General features: G+C 44.0%; 2 protein-coding genes across 2 annotated transcripts in view; one reads left to right on the forward strand and one right to left on the reverse strand.

Annotated features, from left to right (window-relative positions):
• LOC135401451 (uncharacterized) overlaps positions 1–26349 on the reverse strand; it is a 172239-nt gene that overhangs the window by 100201 nt on the left and 45689 nt on the right. The window lies entirely within an intron of this gene.
• On the forward strand, positions 4851–25913 carry LOC135400031 (cell cycle control protein 50A-like). The gene is made up of 9 exons (XM_064631771.1): positions 4851–4948; positions 12424–12557; positions 15690–15824; positions 17248–17440; positions 21846–21962; positions 22844–23059; positions 23790–23955; positions 24249–24512; positions 25756–25913. Exons 1-8 carry the CDS (start codon positions 4930–4932, stop codon positions 24508–24510), a joined length of 1242 nt encoding a protein of 413 aa, XP_064487841.1. The 5' UTR covers positions 4851–4929; the 3' UTR covers positions 24511–24512; positions 25756–25913.

Here is a 26349-nt window from a genome sequence, read left to right on the forward strand (position 1 = left end):
TCCTTGCTGTACGTACAACTTGACTGTCATTGTGTCACTGTGTTGGAGTATTTTTTCATGTTCAGTCCACTTAGAACGACATTGTGTTTCAAAGACTAATAAATTTATGAACACGTTTTCGACTGTCAGTTTGTTTGGATGTAACGCTGAAAGAGGCGCTTTGTCTTTTATCCAATATTGCAGTCCGCGGGCAGCGTGCTGTGCAGTGACGTTCAAGTTACTAGGACTAATTACTACTAGTAGTTACACTATGTTGGACTAAATACTGCTACTAGGACTAGTTACAGGACTCATCTAGCATGTCAAAGAGGCTGGTTCACGTTGTATCTCGTCTTTGCATAAAGTGTCACAGGAAAACATTCCATTAGGAAGCCTATATATCCACGTTCTGAAAAATGCATGATGTGTTTTTGTTATGATCTCTTCGCAGCGAAAGTGCCTGCGAACAGGTCTAGCACTCCGTGTACAAAGGTAGCCGTATCTAAGGTCACGTCGGAGTACTGAACGCCTAAGCTAGCCTAATCTAACTTAGCCTATCGCCAGAATGCCTAACTGACAGTCTACCGAAAATTTTCGTCCTATTTATAACTCCAATTGCCACAGACGTTTACAAAATTTCACTTGTGAAACCCCAATATCCATATTACTTTTAACAACAATCCGATCGAATCCGAGGTCAATTTGCGCGGATGTATGTAAAGTCAATAGAAAGCCTAGCTTCTCATGGCCTGTTTTACTCGTACGTGCCTTTTTTTTTTTAGTATCCACGTTACACTAACCTTGTGTGTATTGTCCTTTTTCGTGTTCCTAGTCTAGGGGTTATCATTACGCATCAGTATCACCAGCTCGCTTGCTTCTTAACCATCCTTTCGCTAAACAGGCTTCGCACATATAACCTACATCGCCCAGGCCAGATCCCAACGACCTCCAACTTTTGCAGCGCAGGAAATAAGCAGCCGTAAAAACACACCCAGGGCCCCAAACAGGCGTTGACGCGCCATGAAAGGAATGAGGCCCCAGCGAGCGTTCATAAACGGGTCAACGCCCCATATAATCGTACAATAAGGGGAATCAAGGTAGACGGCGAAACAAAAACGCAAACTACCGGACAACGACACTCGATGCTGAGCCTACCTGGAAGGTATTCCTGTTGATGGGTATTATAGGAATGACATATTCTCTCTTCTATAGATAGCCGTACAAATAACTGGACGACGCCAGGACGTTGGCTTGCATTTGTGTAGCATTATATTGTGAGAAAGGATCACCTGTTCAGCATCGTAGACTGCCATTGCACGGCCTGCTTTCCTGCAGTCTTTGAACACCATCGTAAGCTGATTTTATGATGGGATGCTATGGTTGGTACTAGGATACATACAAGGTGATTCAAGCAAGCCAAATCACTCGTTAACTCTGTAGGAGAGACGTGAGACGGTATAATAAGTACATAATCATACATTTCAGCACAAAACAGTAATCAAAGACCGGTTTCGCACCTTTGATTAGTCTGTTATAACATAATGATGATGATGATGATGATTTGGGATTTAATGGCGCAACAACAACGGAGGTCATAATGTGCCAGGGCTACAACAACAATAAATGAAGAAGTGATGATCACATGGGATGTTTCCCCGTGGTAGCCACAGGACCCTACCCCAGGGCTACGGTTGTTACTAAACAATATGATTTTCGCATATTACATAGTTACAGTGTTACAACATAACATTGCCATGTTTCATGCACCTGAATAAAATAACGCACACAGCATTACCCGCGTGTATCTCAAGAGCAAGCCGCATTAAATTGAATGCTTTTTGACGCGCAGAATGATAATAAGACTGGATATGTGCTGGCGATGAAAACAGAAGTTATGAGAATGGTGGAGACACGAAACAGTGGCTGCCACGAGGTTTTAGCGGTCGTAAAAGGCCTCTCCCAATGGCGATTACCCCGCATATGCTTTTTCTTTTTTTCATTGGTTTGTTCAGTCGTGAGTATTTTGTTAGAAACGTACATGGAGGGTTTAAAATTGAAGCGAAATGTATCAAGTCTTAAACAGATCACCGCACTAGGAAAGTATACACGTTTTCGTATTATTTCAGGTGAGTTATGAAAGTCGGTGAAGTGCTCCCCCTCTGTACGAAAGTCTTAACTACACATATTTGTGGCGGCTGACCTGGCCACACGCTGTGGAAGCGACGACTGGAGGAAGAACATCCTTCTCCGGACAAAAATTGTCACCAATACCCGGCCCTAATTGTTCACCAGAAATTCTCACCAACGGCCGACACTAAAACCCTCGTCACCAGCTCGCGTGACGTAGTGATTGGGATGATCGCCTTCCACGCGGAGACCGTGACATGACGCGGGTTCGAATTCTGGCACCGGCTGTGCTCTCTGAGGTTTTCCCCCAAAACTTTAAAGGGAAATGTGGCACTAATAGTCCCATGAAGTTGACCCAGGACGTACACTAACCCCCCTCCGTACCTCACTCCTTCCTGCTGACCGCTCTCCATGTAGCCGCGTCTGTACGTTCCGCTCATAGCCAGAGTTGTTTCGCGGCGATAACACGAAATAAAAAAAAACAGCACTAGTCATTGCTTACCTTTTTGGACACTGTAAGGGGGGTAGAGTACGAGCAGCGGAGAACAGTATCGGCGCTTGAGACGGAACAGCCCCGTCATCATCATCATCATCATCATCAAAATAAAATGTTATTAAATTATCCACGGCAGGCAAAGTTTTTGTTCTCCGCGTGAAACCTACCCTCCTCTCCTCAGAAAACTAAATACAATTGGGTTTTGTATCGCATTATTACCGAGACAGAGCGACCTTCAACACGAGCAGTAACTGTCAAAGCCTTAATTATAGGAACGGCCTTGAGACACTATACCTTTCCTAACTTCTAATAGTGTCTCCTTTCGTCATCGCTGGATTGATATCTGGTATCAACCATTACTCACCAACACCGTGCGATACATCATCCTTAAATGATATAGTGTCACGGTGTCCTCCAGCTGCACCTCTGAAGGGGAAGACGGAGAAAGAATTCGTGAACAGATAGAAGGTATCGGTAATGGTTTTCTATTTCTTAGGACACGTGGAGAAGTAGAAGAAGAAGAGGCACAATTCTGATCTCGAATTACTGAAATGTGAAGAACAAAAATAATAATAATAAATAATAATAATATTAATAGTTCTTGCCTTTACGCCGCGAGCAACTTTGATGAATAAAAATAAAACAAGCGAAATGTCTAGCAATGCACGGTGCCGGTTCGCCGCGTCATCTAGGAAAGAAATCATTGATTGGTAAAAGAAAAATCTGATTAATAATAATAATAATAATAATAGTAAACATAATAAAAAGTTTAAGCAACGGCTAAGAGGCATTTCGTATTTGTCCAGGCGTGAGCTCACGATGTCCACTATTTTAAATCAATTTTTCTCGAACCCACAAAATTGCAGTCAAATTCAAAATAAGTTTATAACGCGAGGTATAAATCTTATGGTATACCTATATACCCTCTTCCTGGGATGTTCTGAAGTCACTTGGAGGAAGTAGTGCACTCGAAACTTCGCGCTATAACAAAAAGAATGAATGTCTTCATCCTTCATTCAAGTGAAGGCCTCCCGGACGTTTCAAACACACATAAGCAAATGCAGTATATAAGGAGCGAAACATTTTTTTTTTTTTTTTTGATCCAAGGGGCGCTTACGAGAACATAGCGAAAATGCATTACTCTTTCGAATTACACTTTATAGAACATGTTCCATAAAGTGCACCTGTCTACATGTATTTATGTGTGTCTATAAAGTGTGTGTATCTATATTTGTTATAGGACATGTTCTGTGCACGATTGTTATTGTGTACAATCTACCTTCAAGGAGAGACCAATAAAATCAATGAAATATGACCCGATCAGCGGGAATATAGTTCCATCTTTCACACTCGTACGAGAACTGAATGTGTATGTAAGTTCCATTTGAAACGCAATGCGAGCGCATTGTTGTGCTGAGTAATATGTTTCGTCCAGTGGGTCAATCTGGACCAATACGACGGATCGGGATTGGCTGGAGATAGAAAATACAATGAAGATACATGCTGATATAAGCTGCAAAACTTCCATGTAGCCTTATCTAGGTCAGACGCAGCTTTAAGGCTCGGTAGCATCACTAGGTAGAAAGGTTTGTGAAAGTCGTTTGCTGAAGTCATCCCAGACATCGGCTTCGACAAATGCAAAGTGCACCTCTTCTCTGCTTGTGTATGTATACACCCATATGGCTGAATTAGATTAGTTGCTTGGAACAATGGACAGATATTAGATGCATGTGGTGGATGGAGGTTTCCTTAAAACACGTTGCGATGGATGTAGATGAGGGTGAGAGAGCGAAGAGAACCTCAACCCAACTATAAGGAGGCCACGGTGGGGACAAAGGTATTAAAAACTCAATGGGACTTTCAATGAAGGTCTGCGTAGGGGCACATCCGGTATAGCTGCTGTTGAAATACGTGAGTAGTCTGTTGAAGCTAGCAGTAAACAGTGAACCTAGCTTCTAACACGTTCTCAAGTTCGTGAACTTTAGCTTATACGACGTGGTCTGATAACTTGCCCAATTTTGCCTCTATGCTAATTATCTGTGGCATTGTTTTTCCGTGTCGTGTGTCCCCAACATTATAAATGGACATTACCAATGCAAAATTCAGGAAACTTTGTCGCTTGGCTACCTTCCCCTAAATTTTTAAAATGGACTCGGGCAGAGATGAAACACACACGAGTCGACCCCAGAGGGATGGTGCATGCATACGTAACACGACACGCGGGTGATACAAGCGCTGTCGTCAGCGTTGTATCCCTATCGTCATCGATTGCGTGCATTCCAACCTGAACGTTCTCAAAGACAGATCAATTTTTTCTTGTACAGAAAATGTCTCACAGACCCATAGGTAAGCACTACCATCTCTCAATAACGGTGTTCCGAGGTCTCCAACTCTGAAATACGCGGCGATCTTACAGCTCCACGTTGAAAGGGGTCCCGTACAAATGAGCTCGCTTCTAGGTGGAGGAAACTGATATTGTTGGTACGTGATTTATCGTATTAATGACTTCCCCCAAGAAGCTTTATCGGACAAGGATAAATCTTCAGAAGCCATTGCATGACAAACACACGCTCACAAGTACTAGTGTCCAGTATAACTACAGGGTAGGGCTAGGATGACTGTCACCAAGCATTAGCCCGGTTGTGTAGGAAGAAAGAAGGTCATTTATGTGAGCGTCCTCGCTGGAAATTAATGAATGTTGTAACCTATCACTATCGAATGAAATACACAGTGCAGGTTACATTCAGCTGTGCCATCTATCTGCTAACTCCACTTCCCCTACCTATGAACAGACAGTAGCAGCATCCGTTCGCGATATGAATGTCAATTTTTCTTGCGTTCACGTCAATACTGTCTGAAATGGCAATACCACTATACGCACTATAGTGTCGAGCAATTAATGGAGTGTGAAGAGAACTTGATGTGCCTTTGACTCTTGCGTCGCTGAGATGTCACTAGCCTGTCCCACGAAATGCAGGACTTCAATAAACGTTATTGCGAAGATTTTCTCTAGAAACATGCCATTTTCTTATTGACGTATCTAACTGATAAACAAATATTAATAACTATTTCAGACTACATTCAATTAGGCTCTCAGGGTGATGCCAGCCACTGTTTAGTAAACAGATGTCGCGCCTTTGGGCATCTTTTATGTTTGACTGTTGTATTATACGGGAAGAACATCAATAACACCGCAAGGTTATTAACGCTTATGTTCATCCATGGCCCCAATCATGCCTCGTTTCTTTTCGCTGTTCAGTTATTATGACGTTCTCTTCCTTTACGGGCAATAAGATAACGTAAGGTCTTCACGCTGGGACCAGGAAATTGCTAACCTTAAACAATGGGGTTACTGCAGATGGTTTATCGATATCACGACAAAGGGTGACGTAGTAGACATCGATTTTAAGATCGGCCTACTTTCACAGGTAGACGTTTACTAGTCAGAATCGTCGTATACTAGCATAGTATTAAATAAGAAAGGATAAGCTTTGAGCATATCGAATACCAAAAGGCACGCGAAATTGCAGGGAAATTTAGTATCTTCATTAGAGAATTGCGTACGTAATGGGCAGCGTTGATGGTGCTGCGCAGGCCCATTGCAGAATAAGAGATTCGCGCAGTGCGCAGAATCACCAACGCTGTATGTTACGTACGCTATCGCCTTTGCGTAAGATGAATTAAAACCCTCTATTATCGCTGCATACGAAACACCAAGAAAACGTTACGGGGACAACTTAACGCTGTTCACTATATGCCAGGTGATCCAATATAGCTGGTATGCCTCGTCAATAATCGAAAAGGTTGTGCCTGGTCAGAACTAGGACTTTCTTCTAAGCGATGGTAGCTGTTCAAATAGGGAATTTTCACGTACGTCACATTGTGACGTGGCAGTGACGATGGCATGCTCGTAAGCTCCTCCCACAGGCGGTCACTTTTCGTGCTAGCGGCATTAAAAGATGACAAACTGCGCTATTTTTCAATGAGACAACCATAGTTTTCATAAAAGAAAATGTGAAAAACTACAATGACGAAGTGTCGTCGGGGTAAAAGAAGGGTACGGACGCGACCAGGTTTCAAAACACCACTCAAAGCTTTATTTCCGAGCAAATGCTAGATAATCTCGGCAGCTGCGCCGAAAAAGTGACCGCGACGACCAAACGAATGAAAAAACTGATGTTCTGAGGCTGGAACAACATAGAAGGGACAAATACATAGACAGCCTCAATTTGCCTAAGGAATGAACGATGAAAGATGAAAGTCACTGAAAAGGTTAGTTTGTGTAGTCCTACAGCTGGCTAACCTTTTCAGTGACTCATCTTTCATCGACCAAACGCGTTCCTTTGACGTCATGTGGAAACACCTTATAGTCTTCTCCCAGAAATTCTTGTACCGAATAATGCGGGTTACGATCTTTGGAGGGGCGGGAGGGGGGGGGGGCGTACCACGTCACGTGACAAGTGGGATGATGGCGATTCGATTTTAATGGCCGTTAATCTCTTCGCACTCGTCGAAGTTGTAGCGAACGTCGGAGTAAACATCAACGGATACCGAACGCGGAAGACCCGCCGAACTACCGTGGCCGTCACCGAGCGCCATTTCCGGTGCTGAATTTTTAAACTTTCTCGTTCGCATCGGGAAAAAATACGTGGGCAGAATCGCTCTATATTTAGTACACGTGGATATTAGGACAGCCGACCGCAAGGAAGTATAACGAACCATATCTAATCAACCAAACCGAATTACCTCATGTGGTATTAATCGTATCGTGACAAACTATGAAGTTAGTAAGGCGTCATCTGGCTTACCTTAGGACCTGCCATGGAGAAGGCATCGAAGTTGGCGTACGACGCCAAATAAGTCACCATTGAACAGATCAAAAACAATGGTAATGGTAGTGTGTATTACACTTAATGTTTGTCTGCCTGTAGCAAAAAGGAACGTTTCGCCGTTCCAAACTTTCTATTTCTCTTCTTCGTCTCGCTCTTGGTGTCTACGATGACGAGATGGGAAGACTGGAAATGGGGTCGGGCCGAGAACTTGTCAGCACGCTGTCCTACGTTACGGGCGATGTCGTCGTAAGATCATAGGGAATCTTAGCTAACCACATAGGAGAAAACTCTGAGCAAGGCCAAACGCAGAAACTTCACAGCACAGACGGAGTACCAAGCCGGACCAGGCTAAGTTCTCCACATGCCCATAAAGGGACAAACAGACTGCTCAGCCTCCTCTTTTAGCGGGTAATTTTTCCACCAGGTAGGCTGCATCTATGTCATTTAATCATTTTGCAGACTATTTTCGAACGCATGAAACGCTGACGTAAAAACTGCTACAGTGATTGCGTCCGAAATCTGTCAAGTACTTTTGACACATATCTCAATGTTACAGACAGTATGAACACAACAACTCACCCGCCATTTAACGGATCAAGAGAGAGCCCTCCTGATTCGTCGCACTAGATTTGACGTAATGAGAGTCCACAATTTCCGTTTTTCGAAAGGGACAAGTCTAGTGACTCCCCCTTAACATGAGCATGTCGTCCCTCGTACTGAATCTCTACTTTTCATTCTCTCGGGAAGCAATCGACGCTGTGCTGCAGGCAGCCATCTTGTCTCGTGCCAAATAGAAACGTATACATCGCTAAGTCATTTCTCATTTGAGTTACAGAGACACGAAAAAATACCCAGGAATCAAACTTGACGAGACTGTGCTCCGTTTCTATTTGCCTCTGGAAAATGTCTATTTTTCGAACTTGAAACTCTTTTTGAGACGTCGAAGATACGTAGTGGTTGAGGAGCTTCGTTAACCCAGCTGCGATGAAACTCGAAAACAACCTTCTACGTTGACAAGGAATCCGAGCAGTTCATGAAAAAGGTTCAAGGTTCAGTTCTACAATGCATGGAGAAGAGTTGTTACTGTGTGGTTGGAGCGACGTCACGCGGTGAGCAATTGGAACAAATGAAGATCCTTCGAAATTGTTTTCACAAGCAGATTTTTGAATGAGTAAAACAACTGAAAACAACACTTACATGTTTTGCTTTGGAAACTCGCGCGTTCGAACCTGTTGTAACAAACCACTATTATTCTAAATTGTTTTCCGAAATAGGTACAACATGGAACGACTAACAGTGAACCCAGCTTGGTTGAAAAAAATTCATTCTATTTTTCGTTCCGGTTTTTGTTTGTTTCATTTTACGATAGAGGAACGTAAAGAGCTCTGTGTGGGAAAAGACAACACAAGAATGAAACACCGGACGCTTTCCTTTGTTAAGAACAATCTTTCATGCAGTCGACTACATTTCGTCAGGTACGATACAAAATTTTCCACGCATTCGGTCGCTCGTATTAAATTTTGACACGCACAGAACACAGGCACAAGACAAAGCAAAATTTCCGTAATTTCATTCGGAACTGTTTTAACGTTGCCCGTCGCTTTGCAGAACGAAGTGGAAGCTGAAGCAGATTTCATGCAATCTCTGCTGCAGTTGTGTAATCTGTTTTACGTTGCCCATGAGTGGATGCCATATAATTGTTCAATGCTCACTATGGGTTCCTCGACCTCTTAAGTCCCCAACGATATCAGAAACCAACATTGTGAAGCAGTGAGGTCATCGTTGCTCGATGCTCACGGTTCAGATTAATTTGATATTTGCGCAATGCAACTTGATATATCTCTCTTATGGCACAATATTCCATTAGTGTCCAAGGAATATTGGAGCTCAAAATAAGGTAGACGACAGAGATACTGCACTCAGTGTGGTCACGGGTTGCATTACTGCGCTTTTGTAACCTTCATTTCTTTGTCTTTATTATCGTAACGAGGAATGAGCCATGTAAGCAGGCAGCTATCACGGTCTGAGCTGGAGTACAACTTATATCAGCTCCCATGAGGCCATTTCCAACTTTGATGAGTCTAGTTTTAGAAATGTCTTCAGCGAAGCGCTCCTCCTCTCTCAGTTAGAGAAGTTCTTAGTGAAGTATGCGCCAAAATCGACACGAAGTATAGTCACAAATATAGCATATAGTATTTATGCTGTGTCCGAATCCAGGTAACATTCGGACTGTTGATATCCGAAGTCTGTGACGCACTTGGCAAATTTTTCTCACAGGCGTTTTGCTCGAGTTTAGCGAATTGACTTTATGACAATGTAGTCAATACGTTTCTGTGTTCACTGAACTACAATCCAGGGGAAAACTATTAAATTGTGGAGCAATTACAGCTTGCCCAATAGATTGCAATTACTCCCTATTGACCCTGCGATTCACTTCCCAGCACTGAAAATAGTATAGAAACTAGGCTTCCGGGAATTTCGTCTGAAAAGGGACCAATGACTGCGGCAATGCCTCCGAAGGCAGGACTAAAATTCCTCCTAAAATTCACCTCGTTTTCACCATAAAGAGATTCAGAAATTATGATTATGATCTGACGTGCAGTCAAGCTTTCCCCATGGGGAAAGTTTGCCTCGTGTTAATGCACACTGCAGGGATATTAGGGAAGAAACGAAAAAAAAGTCCATAAGCGTTCCATAAGAGACCGGCAGTTACGAACATTTGGTAGACACCTGATGAGGCAAAAGCGCTTGTCATCAAAGTTGTCAAGTTTCTTTTTTTTTTTTACCTTGTGAACACTATACCCTGACTGCGCCACCATCCTCCTTATCGGTAGCTGGTGCAGTAACTAAATATACTCAACACGCCACGGGTAAGCCCTTGAATATTGACTTGCGTTTGAAACGCGAACGGCACCATTGCTGCGGAGGGTTATGTCCGGGAGTCTACTTGTGTTTCTGCGAATAATTAATACGACGCACCGACCCGTTTGCACTCATAATATTTTAATATCTACAGGGGGTCCTGCAGGAATGCGGCGACGGCGAACGTTGCATGAGACAGGATATAGGCTTTGCCGCTGAAATATTCACGCGCGCACACAGTGTAATGGCCATGTGTCAACAAGCCGAGAAATGCAGTGGGAATACACATGTGCGCGTGGCAATCAAAAAATATTCCGGGGCCACCGCACGGCGCAGTGAAATAACGCAGGTATCGTAATGTGGAACAATGTAAAAAAAATTGTTCACCTTTCGCGAGCATGTTTTGGCAGGAGCCTGTCATGTTGGCAGCCTACTGGGTACTACACACTAAAAACGGAACTTCGCCGCAAAGCATAAGCAAATGACAGGGTTATCGCTTCTCAGTGGAATAGAGGGGGAAGGCGTACGCCTTTTTGTGTCAATTATCACAGTTACGGAAAGATCCCGCACAAGTCCCATACAGGACCATCAGAAGAACTTTGACAAGTTGCTCCATCGGAATGGTTCCCTTAAGACTTTTATGCGATTACTTTCCTTCATGGGCTCCAATACACTGATCTACTGTATTGGCACTGTTTCGGTGAGGCACATTCGTGATTCAAAGGACATCACACGGCTTCTAAAGTGATCCGTGTTTTTCTGTTATGCCTTGCGTGACAGTTATAGTTTTTGCGTTGCAATTTCTCACCTTAGTCAAAGGACACACTGTTTGTGTTTTTCCGTCCACATTAAGGGCTGATACACAATGTCCCACGCATCTTGAATAGGTAATCCTACGACCCTTTACATTTATGAGGACTGTTTCAATCCATATACTGCGGGGTTTCGTTAACTGAGCATCTGATATGGGAATCTCGTGCTTCTTGGTTAGTGCGCACATTTCAAACAATATGCGCTACCCGCCTTTTCGTGAAATAATTTTGTGAAATTTTACAAAATGCCGTGGGGGCGGGTGGCGCCAGTGGAATTTGCGCTTCTTGAATATAGTTTGTAAAAAAAAAGTAAACACACGCGTTCATGAGGAATAGCGAAGATAACGGGTACAGCCTGAATCGGCATAGCATTCCTGTCGCGAAAGGTCAGCGCATTCATTCGCAAGGCAGTCATTTTATTCCAGCGAGAAAGGGAGACAGAATAAAATAAGGTGAAAACACCGCGGAACTGCCTAACGCGGAATCAAAACGCATGCGAAAAAAAAAAACAAAAAACGGTGAATATTTGTTCTTTGAATACGTGCATGCAGGTATTTATTTTGTGCATGAATAAGGGAGAAGCGAAAGAAACTCTTTACAGAATATTTCGATGCGAAATCGGCCAGGTTTAATCGCACCCCGCATTTGATTTTCACAAAGATTCGTCTTTAACGTTTCCATCTGGACATTTAGTGACAGCGAATGGTTGTGAATAATCCGCTTATTAATAGAAGTCGCTCCACTAGACGTGTACAGTGTGACGTAACAAAAGCACACGGCTAAAAGTACTTTTAGTCAATGTAAATACCACTTTTAACTGAGGTAGCAGAAATCCCTCGAAATCTTCCGCTTTTGCGTATTGACTTATCAGAAAGGTACTGCACCTAGATTTACTCCCAGGCATATGCTGCAAGCTTCTCAAAGCATGACCCAGCTTAACCGAAATTATGTGCGCGACTAAAACTAGATCGAACTGCGCCACCACCCCTATTCTAGGAGGCTAGTTGACTTCGGACGTGTTCAACAGTGGCGCAGATTTTGAAAATGCAGAGAGTTTAACTTACATTAAGTCAAACTGCCACACACATGCGTGAGGTGTCATATGATATTCTCGTCGGAAAGCAGGTGCCAGAGTAGCGAATTGGATGGCGCACTCGGCTCGCAATGGAGAGGTGCATGGTTCGAATCCCGGCGTTGTGTGACTGTTTCGATGACTACCATATTTCAACATTTCCTTCCTTCTTTCGAACTGCCGGCACGAACTTACTTTACGTGTGAGTAGAGATCGTCTCGCTATATTGTATAGTCGTTTCAGACACCCCTTTCAAGCAGCAGCGACTGGGCGGATGGAAACCGCTGTTTACTGCCGAAACAGTAATGATGAAATTCATGGTCGTCGGTGGCATCCTTACAGCGGTCGGTGTTGCTATCCTCTTGAGAAATAAAGAGGTGAGTTAACCTTAAAAAAGAAGTAAGTGTCTTTATGCTGTTCAAACACGTGTCTAACGCAATGAATCAGCCGGTGGGAAAACTTTCCATGTAACCTCTCAAAAGCTTAATTTAAAGTGGGCCTCTTTCGAGGCCCGTTTACTAAACGAGCTCACCACGCTATAATCATTAGGCGTGTGGTATACAGCGATAAATTTGTAATAAAACAGCGCCGAGAAATATAATGTAGCTTTAAACGAATACAGGTGCACAGCGTGTACTTCAACACGGAAAAAACGGCGTTCGATAAGTTCTTATCTCTGAATATTGAAAGCGAAATGAGGAAATGAAAAACTTCCCTTTGATCTCATACAGGTAACAGCTAAAGTGCCCGTGGCGCAATTACTGCTCCGATGTAACGAACAGATTCGAAGTTAATTTTTCGGCCTGCTAATAACACTTCTTTCAGAGTATGTCTGTAGGATGTATCAGTTTGCATGTTGCAGTTCGCATATTGCAGTTTGCATATTTGGCAATTTGTCCAACGCAAATTTATTCGCAAAAAACAAAATGATTGCATAGACGTGGGCCGACGGGTGGACGAGATCCATGAAGAATCCACAGCCAATCCACATTAACATCCACAGAGAATCCACAGCCACAGCCTGAGCTTGGGCAGCAAGCAAATGAGGACGACACAGACGATGGCAATCCGAGACGAACTGTCGTCTGTGTCGTCCTTGTTTGGTTGCTGCTCAAGCTGAGGCTGTGTTCTCCATGGGACCCTGGACACTCAAACAGACGAATTAATGCCACGGAAAAAACTAAAATCAAAGATGAATATCAGTGTGTTGTGCTTTCCCAATTTCTTAAAAAATAAACCTGAGACGGACTGGCACCAGGTCCGAAACCTTGTGCTGAGGAGCAGTTGCGTTGTTGTAGTGCGTGATCAACGAACTTAATCGCAGTGCTTAACACTATCGTCATTGGATACGAGCAGACATTGTCCATGATGCTGATAAGAACGGCGAATTCGTTCTCGTCCCGTTACGGTCCCGTTACAGTTCTTACCAGACAACCGCCACGTAGAGCAACATCCTGGACACGTGATTCCCTTGCCGCGGGCAACTTCCCGTCAAGTTTTAATGCAGTACACAACACGTTCATCTGATACAGCTGCTCTTTTAATCAGGCGGCTATTAGACTCGCAGTTAATCAATGTGGCCTCATACAAAGCTCACGTTGTCCCTTGCCGTTCACTAACAGGCGGCGAACTGCTAGCGGCACATGCCACGAGGCAAAACAGTGAACGTTTGGCTTTGGCAGGCAAGTTTTGAACCCTGGGCAGAAGTGACGTCATTTTAATGTTCATCTCCGTCCTTTATCTACGGTGTCCGTGCCATAGGCAGTCTGTGACGCGTTCCAGCACTTTACATACTTTTTCATGCACGCCTGCATGCACGTTGACGGCGAAGTTCTGGGTGATAGTTTTCAGAAACCTTTACAGGTATATAAGAGGTTACTTCACAGATAAGCGCCTGTCGCGCCAAGTCACAACGACCTCGCACATATTTTGCTTCATTCGCATTTATTAGTTTAAAACTGTTAATGGACCCGCATACTGTCTTCTCTGTTCCGTTATTCCTAGTCTTTTACCTGTCATATCTTTGCAGAACGAATAGCATGGGTTTACCCAGCCAAACCCAAATAACGTCTAATGCATCGAAAAGCACAAAAGCTAGACCTAGTGAACGGCACCTCTTGCAGTACACAACTCTACAAGTTGCAAGACTGAACCTGTGCACGCACCACACGTGCATTTTTCCCACATGCGTATTACTGCAATTCTGGCCTGATGCAAGTTTCGAAAAACGGCTTTCTTTTTCTTGGTTACTTTCGCCCAATAGCATTCGAGGTAGGGTGCCTCTACACTAGCTCCCTCTGCATAGGGTGAAGAACACCGCGTCGTCTGCTACGAATTTCCGACATCTTGATTCCCATGCATATCTCGCGATGCGCTCACAAAAGAGGAGCTATACGCTTCGCGACACACTACATTTTGGAGTTGAGTAAATACGTAGCAGAGGGGGTGTGAAAAAGTTGGTGAAATCGGTACACAGCAGTCATGCATGGTAAGCGTGGGCGTCAACATGGCGGCTCATTCGCGGCATTCGCTTCTACAAAGGGTGACTCCAACCTACACAGAGGGAGCTAGTATTCAGTCACCCCAATTCGAGGGCATAAGCAGCGCCCCACAGCCAAAATTCCAGAAACAGACCCGATTTTTACCTCACGAATTCTTCAAAGGTACTTTCACCAGCAGAGGGAAGTGAAGAAGGCATTTTACTCATAAAAAGCTAAACATAAATGATGTCACGAATTATTATACAGGAGAATTGCGCTACTTAAAATGATAGTAATGTGATTTGCTACATCGTCGAGAGGCATTATTTTCAGACACGTGCCGTACGCTGCACACTGCTTGTGATTTTCTACCTGACCGTGCTGTTTGCATCGTGCAATCGTCGTCGCCGCGATATTCTGAAACGGCGAGTCATTTAGTGCTCACCGTTGCGAAATAACGTAATATCAGCTCAGCAGCAAGTCTGAAATGCGGGGGTTCATTGTGTGTTCTTTGACGCGGCATTCCATTAAATCGTGCGATCCCGGCGGCAATAGAGCAGAAAGATTGTTCTTCTGCGACAGCGCGAAGTTTACCTTTCTCTATAATGTCTTCAGCAGTATGCATGGCAAGAAAGGTGTTGCTCTAAAGAACGACGGCGTAGGTCAGGTTCCCACTGCAAAGGGGGGGGGGGGGGGGGTTCTGTAGCCTATACATTTCAGGTCCAATCTGAATACTACAGTTTCGCACGGAAATATAAGTGTGCAGGCGAGCTAGTATAAATACGATGGGGCGCAACATCTTGAGTCTGAGGATGGTAACATACACGGAGAACACGGGCAACCATCCGGACACAATGTGGAAAGCACAAGACCTTGTGTATTTTGTGCATTTTTATTCCGAATTACAATTACCGAGTGCTGACGTAACGACCCGACTTTGTCAGGTCTCGCGTCTCTGTTTTTATATCTCAATCAATCAATCAATCAATTTGTCAGTCGTTCCTATATTGCGCTCTGTCCTTCTGCAAGCTGCAAGAGTACCAGTTCGACTACACCAATTGCAAGCAGGTGAACTCGAACAGGTCCTGCGCGTCCCTACTGCAGGCCAATCCCCGACACTCGTGCGTCTGCCTCGAAGCCTTCCAACTGCCACAAGATTTCCAGGCAAGTAAAAATCCAAGATCCTCATTACTGACAATGCCGTGATGGCGTTAAAAGTCGGTTCTTCTCTAACGGGGACAGTCGCTGTTCTAGGACGTCATATTCCGATATTCGTATAGTCATCCTCGTTCTCATTATGACGGGAATCATCCGAATCCCATCACAAATCTGCGAACGGAGAAAGAGAATGCACCACCCCCATACATACTCTAAAACGCTTATAGTGGCATTCGTCCAAGCCCACTTTCTGATGACTCGCAAGAAGCACAGCCCACTTGGACGTGATACTGCAGGCGAAACAGTTAAATAAACCAACACTAATAATTTTTAGCAGACTTCATAAACTGAAACGACGTACATACTCTAAGGGAAAAAAAAAAGAATCACAAACGTAACATGAAAACGGTTAAGAGCAACTAAGGGGAGCTAGTACATAGGTACAAGGGGGGCAATATCTTGAGTCTGAGATAACCTACACGGAGAACACGGGCAACCATCCGGACACAATGCGGAAAGCACAAGACCTTGTGCGTTTTGTGTTTTTTTTAAGCCGAATTACAATTACCGAATTATTGAATTACTGAATCAATTATGAGCGCTGACGTAACGACCCGACTTTGTCCGGTCTCACGTCTCCATGTTTTTATATATCAATCAAATCAATCAATCAATCAATTTGTCAGTCGTTTCTATAGGGTAAGTTGGTCTATGTTGAAGTCAGTTGAACCATTTTGTTAATAGCAGTCAGAATAATCGCTCTCCTCCCCCTAGTCGATTCCCTCATCGCGGGCTCCTTGACAGTGTTTTTTCTCCTTTTTTTGTTGCCCATTTCGACAAAAAAAAAGTGTAAACTAGGAAGCAATTACAGCTTCTAATCCACTAGGTACCAATTGCCTGGATTTAGTCCCGAAAGGGAGTAATAGTTGTGACAGTGCATCCAGTCTCTAGGAGGACTAAACTTGGTGCCTTTTTCTAATGGTGCAGTACACGAAGGGCCATCTGTCGGAAGGTGGCGAAGGCTTACTTTTTTTTTTTTTTTTTCGTGTTAGCGTCGCGAAGCTATGCTGTGGCTATGAGCGGCGCACAGACGTAGATAGATGGAGAGAGGACAGCAGGTAGGAGTGGGGGACAGGGGCGAGATATGTATGCGTCATGGGCAGACCTCGGTTGTAAGTAACTCCCTTTTTGGGGAGTACACCCTTGCCACATATCGCTCCCTTTGGAGAGTACAATTACTCTTCATTACCGTCGTTAGAGAGTCTCCTTGCTATGAAGAGAGTGAAAACACTCCTCAGGAGGAGCGATATATATGGGAAGGGTGTACTCCCCAAAAAAGGAGTTGCAGCACCCCCCCCCCTTTATTTTTTAAGAGTGTAGAACGCGAACTAATAAAAATGCCTTTCTAAGCAACTATGTACCATTGCAGGCACCCGTCTTCATGTATTATGGCCTGTCAAGATACCACCAGAACTTCCGCCGTTATGTGCAGTCACGTGACGATAAACAGTTGCTAGGGAATCCTCTCCTTTCGCGTTCACAGTGCGAGCCCTTCAGGTTTGACAAGTCCACCGACAAAACGTACTACCCGTGTGGAGCGGTCGCCAACAGCTTCTTTAATGGTAAGACGTTGATCTTTCATTCTGACTAGCTCGCAGTTGCCTAACTAGCTGGACGTCGATTCGGGACGGGAGCTCACACTGCGAGTTACTCAAACCATGGGCATTTCAGAGGCAAAAGCACACGATTATTCCGCGTTATCAATCCTAAAAAGTAGAAGCAATTTTGTTATTTTCTAGGCAGTTTGTCTCCATCTGCAAGAATGAAAAAAGATACACCGACAACCTTACCTCATTCGTTCGAATGGCCTATTTCCATAAAAAGCCACATGTAGTCCTGTCTTGATAATGAACAGCAATCGTCGTCGTCATCCTCATCGTGGATAATGAACATTAATTTAAACTTTAACTTCGTCTACCTTCGCCAAAAGTGCCCTGTTGTGTTCCCAACTTGAACTAAAGCGGTCTTGAGCGTAGAAAAAAAGAAGAGGATACTACAATATTCAGGATTCATCGGCGTCGTCATCTCAAACGCGTCCGTCAGAAGAGCGCCGTTTAGCACGACAAGAACACGCAATTCCGCATCACTCCGCAAGGGGGCGTAGATGGTGCGAATAATCTTGGCCGCCTTAACGACCACAGTGAAGAGACGCCTACACATAATTCGGTGAGATCACCCATTACTGCCAGAACGCTTTATAAATAAACGCAAAGCTTCGCTAGAAATAGCGTACCAAAGTGGGCGCCTACGAACTGCGCCTTAGCGGGACGTTGAGCGAGGTAACAAGTAGGCCTTCGCGCGCACGCCGTTTTGAACGCCAGATTGTCCTTTCCAATCTGAATGCGTTATGTGCCTATTCATAGTTAGCGTCTGAGCTGCTCAAGGCTGGTTGCAAATCTGGTTGTGACACAAGAGGTAAATGATGATCAAGAGAACCATGTCGTGAATTGCGACTGCTTCGCGAGTGAACTCGAGTGTTCTATATGTTGTTCAACATAACGCGAGAAGAAAGCACGGTTGGACAATAGAAACAGATAAGAAACAGAATAATGCAGAAGGTAGGCTGGTTGGCAGTTATTACTCGTGATTAGCAGAGCGCAGTAGAAAGTGCGCGGAGAAGACAGGGACTTATCTCGGTTGTAATTTCACAATTACTGACTCTAAAGCTGTTCACGTATGGCATGCAACACAGGCGGTAACACTCAAGTTATCACCCATATTATTGGCAGATTATAAACACATAGACAACGCAATAATAGTGTTTATTCTGCCGACGACATGGGTGATGTGAACCAACTAGACGGGTGTTCATTTCTACTCAACTTTGGTGTTTGATTATTGTAGCAGACAAGGAAGCTAAACCCGCATGTCACGTAGTCTGCGCGTGGTTAGGAAGTTTGCCGACGCTTTCTGTGAAACGTTAATCGCGGTGTCTTCAAAAGCCTCAGATTGCACAGAAGTCATATTCATAACTGCACCTATGACCAACAAACTTGAACAAAAAAAGAAGAGAACACCGACTTAACATAACAAAATAACAAGGTTTACTCAGACGTTTCGTCCGTCATGCGACGGACATCATCAGTGCCAAACTGAATGAGAGATTCCACAACCGTTAGCTATTTAAGGAGATGGGAGTATTGTTCGGGAAGGGGGCCACGGTTTTTGTTACAAACCGAGGGGTCACCACGTATGTGCGAAGAATCTGGAAGCTTTCTGGGTCCCCATCTTTTGTTCTCAAGCCAAGGTCACCGCGTTGTCGAAGTCAAAACAATGTCCCGTGTCCCAAACTGAGTAAACCTTGTTATTTTGTAGTGTTAAGTCGGAGTTCTCTACTTTTTTTGTCCCGTTATGTCGTCTCCCGGCTTCTGGCGTATTTTTGCGACAAACTTGAAGTAAACTAAGCCTATATAGAATGTATAAACATTGACTATCCGAACAATAATAATGAATAATAGTGGTGGCGTGATGTTACATGTAAGATTTGTCTACCTTCCTTGTCCGAATCTTGCAACAATCGCCGTTGAAACGATGAAGATTATAAAGGTTGTAAATAGTTACATGATAATCTTCTCGGCGGATACGAGAAAACACATGGTAAATGTAGTTCCTAGATGTGATCTCTCTTCACTGTGAAGTTGAAGGGTGTTTCGTGAAATTGTTCTAGGTCGTGCTGGATCCTACAATCTCGTTCGCAGTTCCAGTGTTTGTCGTTGTCGATCTTGCGGGTTTAGATTATCAGTTCAATAACCAGTTAACGCAACGGACAGCTCCCAAGCAGCACAATGTACCGAAAGTCGAGTGCAATATGGGTGGACGGTATGTATCTTATCAATGTTCTTTAGTTTCAGGAGTCTGTTCAAGGCCGTCCACCCCTATTGCACTCGACTTTCGGTACATTGTGCTGCTTCGGCTTCTTTTGTCGCGTTAAAGTTGTGCGCCCAATGTGAAAAAATAAAACGAGACATTGCGTCGGAACCAGCTAATTTTCCCAGAATTCATCCCGCAAACACACCGTACCTTTTACGCGCTTAACGTCACCTGTCATCGCTCACTTAATAGTTACGTAACAAAAGGCTGTTGAGTAAGAACGGTAACCGAGTTGTTGTTCTTTCATTCCCTGGTAGCTGCATATCAATGCGATTACGTAATGCAATCCGTTGACGTGATGCAAGTTCAGCACTTTCCATAGGTTGCCTGCAGTTTGCAAGTACGTGGTAAGGAGTAAGGATGCTGACTTTCTCATGTATGCCAAATGAATTCATAGGGGGCATGTCGTACCAGTGTACGTGCATGGTACAGAGTGGGTTACATAAGGAAGTGATTGCGGCGGCGTGACGCAAAGAGCTTTAACGTTAGTTTTTATATATGTAGGTGTCTGCGTGTCTATTGTGTGCGCGCGTGCATCCGTGCGTGTGCACGCGCGATGAACTCTTGTGTGTCAGAAATAAAGTCAGAATGATGGATACCTTGTGTTATTGTTCGTCGGGACAGACTCCGCATGTTTCATTGCTTCCGACGAACATTCGAGCTTATTGTTTGATAAAATGGCACGAAGAACTTACGAAGAATCTAATACGAGCCATAAGCATAGCACCAACTTGCGCCATAGAGTTTTTTACGTAAGTTCGGGCGCGGTAAAATCGACTGGAAATTTCTGGTTTCATCGACTGGTTTCATACCTGGAATATCTAACATGTCGGGGGGAAACACACACATGACGGGTCGATGTGCCTGTAAAGCGTGCTTTCCCTCCCTATGATGCTTTCTGAGGCAGAGCCAACCCCTTCAGCAATTTATCCTTTCCTTGATGTGGAAGTGTATCGAACTTTTATCGGCATTTTTCTGCGAAGGTTTCGCAGCGTCGTCAGTGTAAAAGGTGGGAATAAGTAGCTGTCACCGCGTATCACGGAGCGCTTTGCATTGTTTGCATGATATACGGAAATGATTGCGCAACCTATCCTCCGTTCTCCCTGGCCGTCGTCATCTTAGTACACGCTTAAAAACTAACTTCACCGCATAGCACGCTCCTAGCCAATCATCTCGAATGATATCGTTGTCTGCCCTGATTTGTTGAAAACGGGAGGCGTACGCCTTTTTTTGTGACAATTATGAACAGCGTAAGTGTCACAAAAAAGGCGGACGCCTCCCGTTTTTAACAAATAAGGGAAGATAACGATATCATTCGAGATTATGGTTGGCTAGAATCGTGCTATGCGGTGAAGTTCATTTCTAAGACACTTTGCTCTCCCCGACGAACTCGTGCACCCTCTACGCATCTCCACCCTTCATCCTCTATTCGTCTTTGTTCGTTTGTTTTTTTTTTCTTTTGGCTATAGTCGTGACGACGCCCACTTGTGGGGTGGCCAACAACGGCGAGCCGATCCTGCCATTACCTCCCCCCCCCCCCCCGCCCTCATTTCTAAGAGTGTAGATACGAGAATGTTACATGTACTACAGACGAAATGGCTCCAAATAAACTCACCGCATGCAAGATATTTTTAACCATGTATTCGGCAGGCCACGGAAATAACAGGAGCATGTAAATTAGGGTAATTTGCTCGGTGATATACTGTATCAGATGGGTTTGAGAAGCACGACCGTAAGCACGGCCTGAAGCTGTTCCTTACAGAAAACGGAACTGGTAGTTTTAGAAAACTCTTTGATGGTCTACTGCGTTATTATACAACACAGTTACTTTGTGCTAGTATCATCGTGTCGTCGGATACAAGTAGGTAGTGCGGCAGGTGAGAGAGGAAGGTAGCTCTCAACAGTATTAGCTTTTGTTGCCTTACGTGTTCCACGACTTTACATACCATCGTAGTGTTTACTACTTCAACCGGTAGTACATGTTTCAATGTGGTCTTTCATAGTTATCACTTGGTAATGAATTGATTCCTGTTGAATAACGCTGTACATTTAATGTAATAAAAGCCGTACATTTCTCCTTTTTTTTTTCTTTTGCAGATACGTTGCGGCTAAAATATAAGGGTGCAGGAGATCCCACATATCGTGACATTGATCTCATATTCGACGGCATCAGCTGGCCAACGGACCGACAACGCAAGTTCAAGAATCCTCCCGGTAAGTGTTGCGCTTTTTGTTTCACTCTATGCTGTGTCACCAAAGTCCACCACTACTACGGTGCTTTTGCTTCGTTACGCTATTAATAGTTCTAGGAACACGCAATTAAACGCCATTGTTATCACGATCTTCTGCGTTAGTTTCATTTACCGCGGCCTTGGAATCTTCCATTGAGGCATGATCGTTTATCCCGTGTTCGATTTCTTCGTGCTGCAGTATAAGCTGTAGATGCCCAAGACAAATGCGTTTCCGAGGTCATTCTCGACAACTTCGTAGCGTTGTTGGGGGACTGAAACGTCTGTTAAAAGGACTTTAAGGATTAAGAGAACAGGGATTTGGTTTTGTAGTTGTATGAACATCACGGAGAGGCCGTTGGCAACAACGGTGCTTGCGTTGGACTCTGTGTTGTACTTCTTCATGAGCTCTGTGGATAAACCGTATCCACGAACCAATTTTCCGAGCACGTAAGCGTTGTAACGGCATATCAGCACTATCGGTAGCCATCTTAATGGCAACCTAACTAGGTATCTTTAAGTTCCAACAGGAAGAAAAACAATGGTAAGCGACCGAACGATGAATTAGAAGGAACTATCAACGGTTAGAAACATCAAAACAATTTATTTGAACGAGACTTTCGTGCAGCACTGGTTCAAAGTCTCGTTCTTCTTTTTTTTTTTTTTTTTTTCCTGACCGTTACTAGTTCCTTCTACGTATCTTTACTGCACGTTGTTGTGTTCCATGAAAATTAGTTGAAGACCACATGTGCAAAAACAAATTGCGAAATGAGAGAGTTCGAATTAAAGAAATTACACTGTATTTCGAATGATAGGAATCACTTTCATTGGCTACCGGTGAATGCATTTTTCCTCTTTCTCGTATAGCCAGTGTGAGCCTCGACCAAACTGCCAAGCCACATAACTGGCTGAGGCCCGTCAAGGACTTGAAGGACGGCATCGAAAACGAAGCGCTGATTGTGTGGATGAGAACTGCTGCGCTGCCCACGTTTCGAAAGCTCTACGCAATTGTCGACCATCAGAAACGACCGACTTTCGGGAAGGCCTTGCCAACAGGGAATTATCTCCTCGAGGTTCACTACAGTATCCTTGTACGCACATTAGGTTTATGCCGAATCACAAATATTTCATTCCACTTCATTTTAATACCTTAAGGGCCTAAAGGCATTACATAAGGGGGAAACGTGTGCATGTGGATGACATAAAATAGTACAAATAACCACGTGGAGTACAGGCAGAAACTACTAAAAAAACTATGTGAAACGCAAGCAATTCAACGTGGACATAACGCGAACACAGAATAGTACAAATAACTACGTGACGTATAGGCAAAGGCAGAAAACACACACAAAAAAAAACTCAAATGACTACGTGAAATACAAACAATTCAACACAAACAATAAAACTTGCGCGTCTTCATTGTGCAGTAGTTCTCTGTCGTGAAATTTGCACTAATTGAAAGTTATGGTTAGCAATGGTTAGGTTTATGCAACAACGTACAAAGGACAAAAACACAAAGTACTACTAAAGTTAGCATGAAAAGTAATGCAGAAGTGTGTATCATTGGTGGTGATGCTCCTCCAAGCAACTTCAGAGCGCTATCCAGTTTTCTTTTTCGCTCTGTTAGAACAGCGAAGCCGTAACCGATTCAAATGAATCGAAATGAATCCCGGTCTTTTTAGACTGCATTTCCCTAGTGCGTGAGGCCTCCGACTGAATGACTATGTCATCGTCTTATTAACGGCTGCAATGTTGCGAAGTGATAAGGCTAGCCGGATTTTTCCAGTCGTATATACTTCCTCAGCATTTGCAGACTATCCAGTGTGGCAATTCGACGGACGGAAGCTACTTGTGCTCGCCAATGCCGGATGGTTGGGGTCTCGGAACCCGTTCCTGGGCATAGTCTACGTCTGCGTCGGCAGCCTATGTCTTTCCCTCACCATTGTCTTTTTCGCGATCAATCGCCATTTTGGATCCAAGTACGTCAAGGGCCACAAAGGCTTTCAATTAAAATCAATAGTAGTTTAAAAGATTTTTGCCAAAAATATACCCGCAACGATGGGCGTACAATACTACCGCATTTAAATGGCACTTAATGGCATTTAAACGCGTCTGGCACAATGCCGGAAAATTTTCGCCAATTTCTATTTTAGCTGAATGTGTTTCTGTTTGAAAACATTATCCAGAACCGTTACACTATGAATAATTATTACAGCACATAAACGAGGTTGAAACGAAGCCGTTGTAAGTTCACCTATCGTATACCGTCCAGGAAATTTCCAATGCCGGAACTGTCCGCCTTCTGGGAGCCGCCCCTGGACACGAGGCGACTCGGAGTTCCTCCCGTTACGTCGATGAATCCCAGCCCATCCCAAGCTGGCACGCAACAGGCGTCGACGCCGCAGGTTCACGCGCCAGAAGCGCACCCATACCAAGCACAGCAACCGCACGAAACAACGCACCAAGTGATGCGTGCGTACCCAATGCCCACTACAGCTCCCCACGGCCGCCACCAACCAGTTCGACGTAAATAACAGTGTGTGGGCTTTTGATTTGGCTTCATTTCACTTAGGGTGTAGTACAGCTCTGGTCATATTTGCGGTTTTTGGCGAAAAACCTCTCGAAAACTGCTGAAGGAACCCATATGGCGTATGCGTCACATACCTATAGGTGTAATGGGATCTATAAGTTTCTTATATGTGCGAGCCTGGTCAGTCTCTCAGCACCCTCGGTTCTGTTTCTCACTTTGAAGCACCAATCTCTCTATGTCAATCTCTCTATGCCGATCTCTCTATGCCAATCTCTCTATGCCAATCTCTCTATGCCAATCTCTCTATGCCAATCTCTCTATGCCAATCTCTCTATGCCAATCTCTCTATGCCAATCTCTCTATGCCAATCTCTCTATGCCAATCTCTCTATGCCAATCTCTCTATGCCAATCTCTCTATGCCAATCTCTCTATGCCAATCTCTCTATGCCAATCTCTCTATGCCAATCTCTCTATGCCAATCTCTCTATGCCAATCTCTCTATGCCAATCTCTCTATATCAATCTCTCTATATCAATCTCTCTATATCAATCTCTCTATATCAACCTATATCAATATCAATTTATTTAATACTGAGAGCCCTATCGGGCCGTAACAGGGAGGGACTTTTACATACATACATACACTACAAGTACATACACGCATACCACAAATTCCTATCACGTCTTCTAGAGCTTTTGAGAAAGAAAAGACATCGCCTACATTGACGAATAAATCAGAAGGCAGGCCGTTGCTCCCGTGTTCTTACAAAAAAATGAAAACTTGGTCTCAACGATATTTGTTGCAGTTTAGGTGTCATATAATATTCTGCATTAATACCCAACTGACTATTATAAATTTTACTAAAACCTTTTTAACTTGTCGAGCTTCCGACATCTTTCTAACGTTCATTGACGGATGCGAGTAACAAAAGTTCCGTGATGCTCCAAGCACTCGTCGAACACCATACACCGTTGGCTACACCACTTTCGTCACTTTCAATACTTCAATAGTTTCAATACGTTCATTACTTTACCCTTATTTGGCACGCCATAGTTGCCTCTACGCCACAAAAACATCATGGCACAAGTCCTTAGCGGGGCTCCAGTGTTTTAAGCGTATATGTCCAGAGCTGTACTAACCAAGAAAAATTAGGTGCCTCGACGAAAAAGTTTAACGGCAAATCAGTGTTTCGTGTCAGCAAGTGTTTTATATGTACTCTAATGTTATGTGGTTTCTGTTCCGGTTTAGGCGCATAAGCTACCAGCAAGCCTGCAATGAAACAACGTGGCCTGCAATTATCGTCGAAATATTTTGTTTCAGTAACTGCTATATAACAGTCTTTTGTTGCGAAGTGATCGTCCCTTATACTTCCCACAATATTTTGTTCTACCGGTATGCCTGAATATACTGGAATACAAGGTTTGATGCACAGCTGCACAGAAATAATGTGTCTTTGTGTCTTCTGGTGTGCCTGGTTTTCTTTCCGAATGGTGCTGTGATGGCAAGAGGTTGTTGTCACATTAATAAAAAGCGTTAACAGCTTCCCACCTGCCAACCACACTGCACTCGCACGCTTGCCTTTCTCATTATTCATGGTACGCCGCGCATGGCTACCACTATTCACGCATAATTTATGACTTGGACACAAGGTTCTCGGACGCTATGTCACTTCCACGAGATCACATGCATGTAAACATGAAAAAGATTCGAAGCGTTTGGAGCGCGTAGACTGAGAGGCCCTCCTTCAGGTCAAGACGGACAGTGCTGTTTACAAATAACCGAATACTGTTATGCTACAGAACAATCGGCATATACAATAGCAATATCTAAGGTTAGTATGAC

The sequence above is a fragment of the Ornithodoros turicata genome, chromosome 7, assembly GCF_037126465.1.
Source record: "Ornithodoros turicata isolate Travis chromosome 7, ASM3712646v1, whole genome shotgun sequence".
Classification (NCBI taxonomy): Eukaryota; Metazoa; Arthropoda; class Arachnida; order Ixodida; family Argasidae; genus Ornithodoros; species Ornithodoros turicata.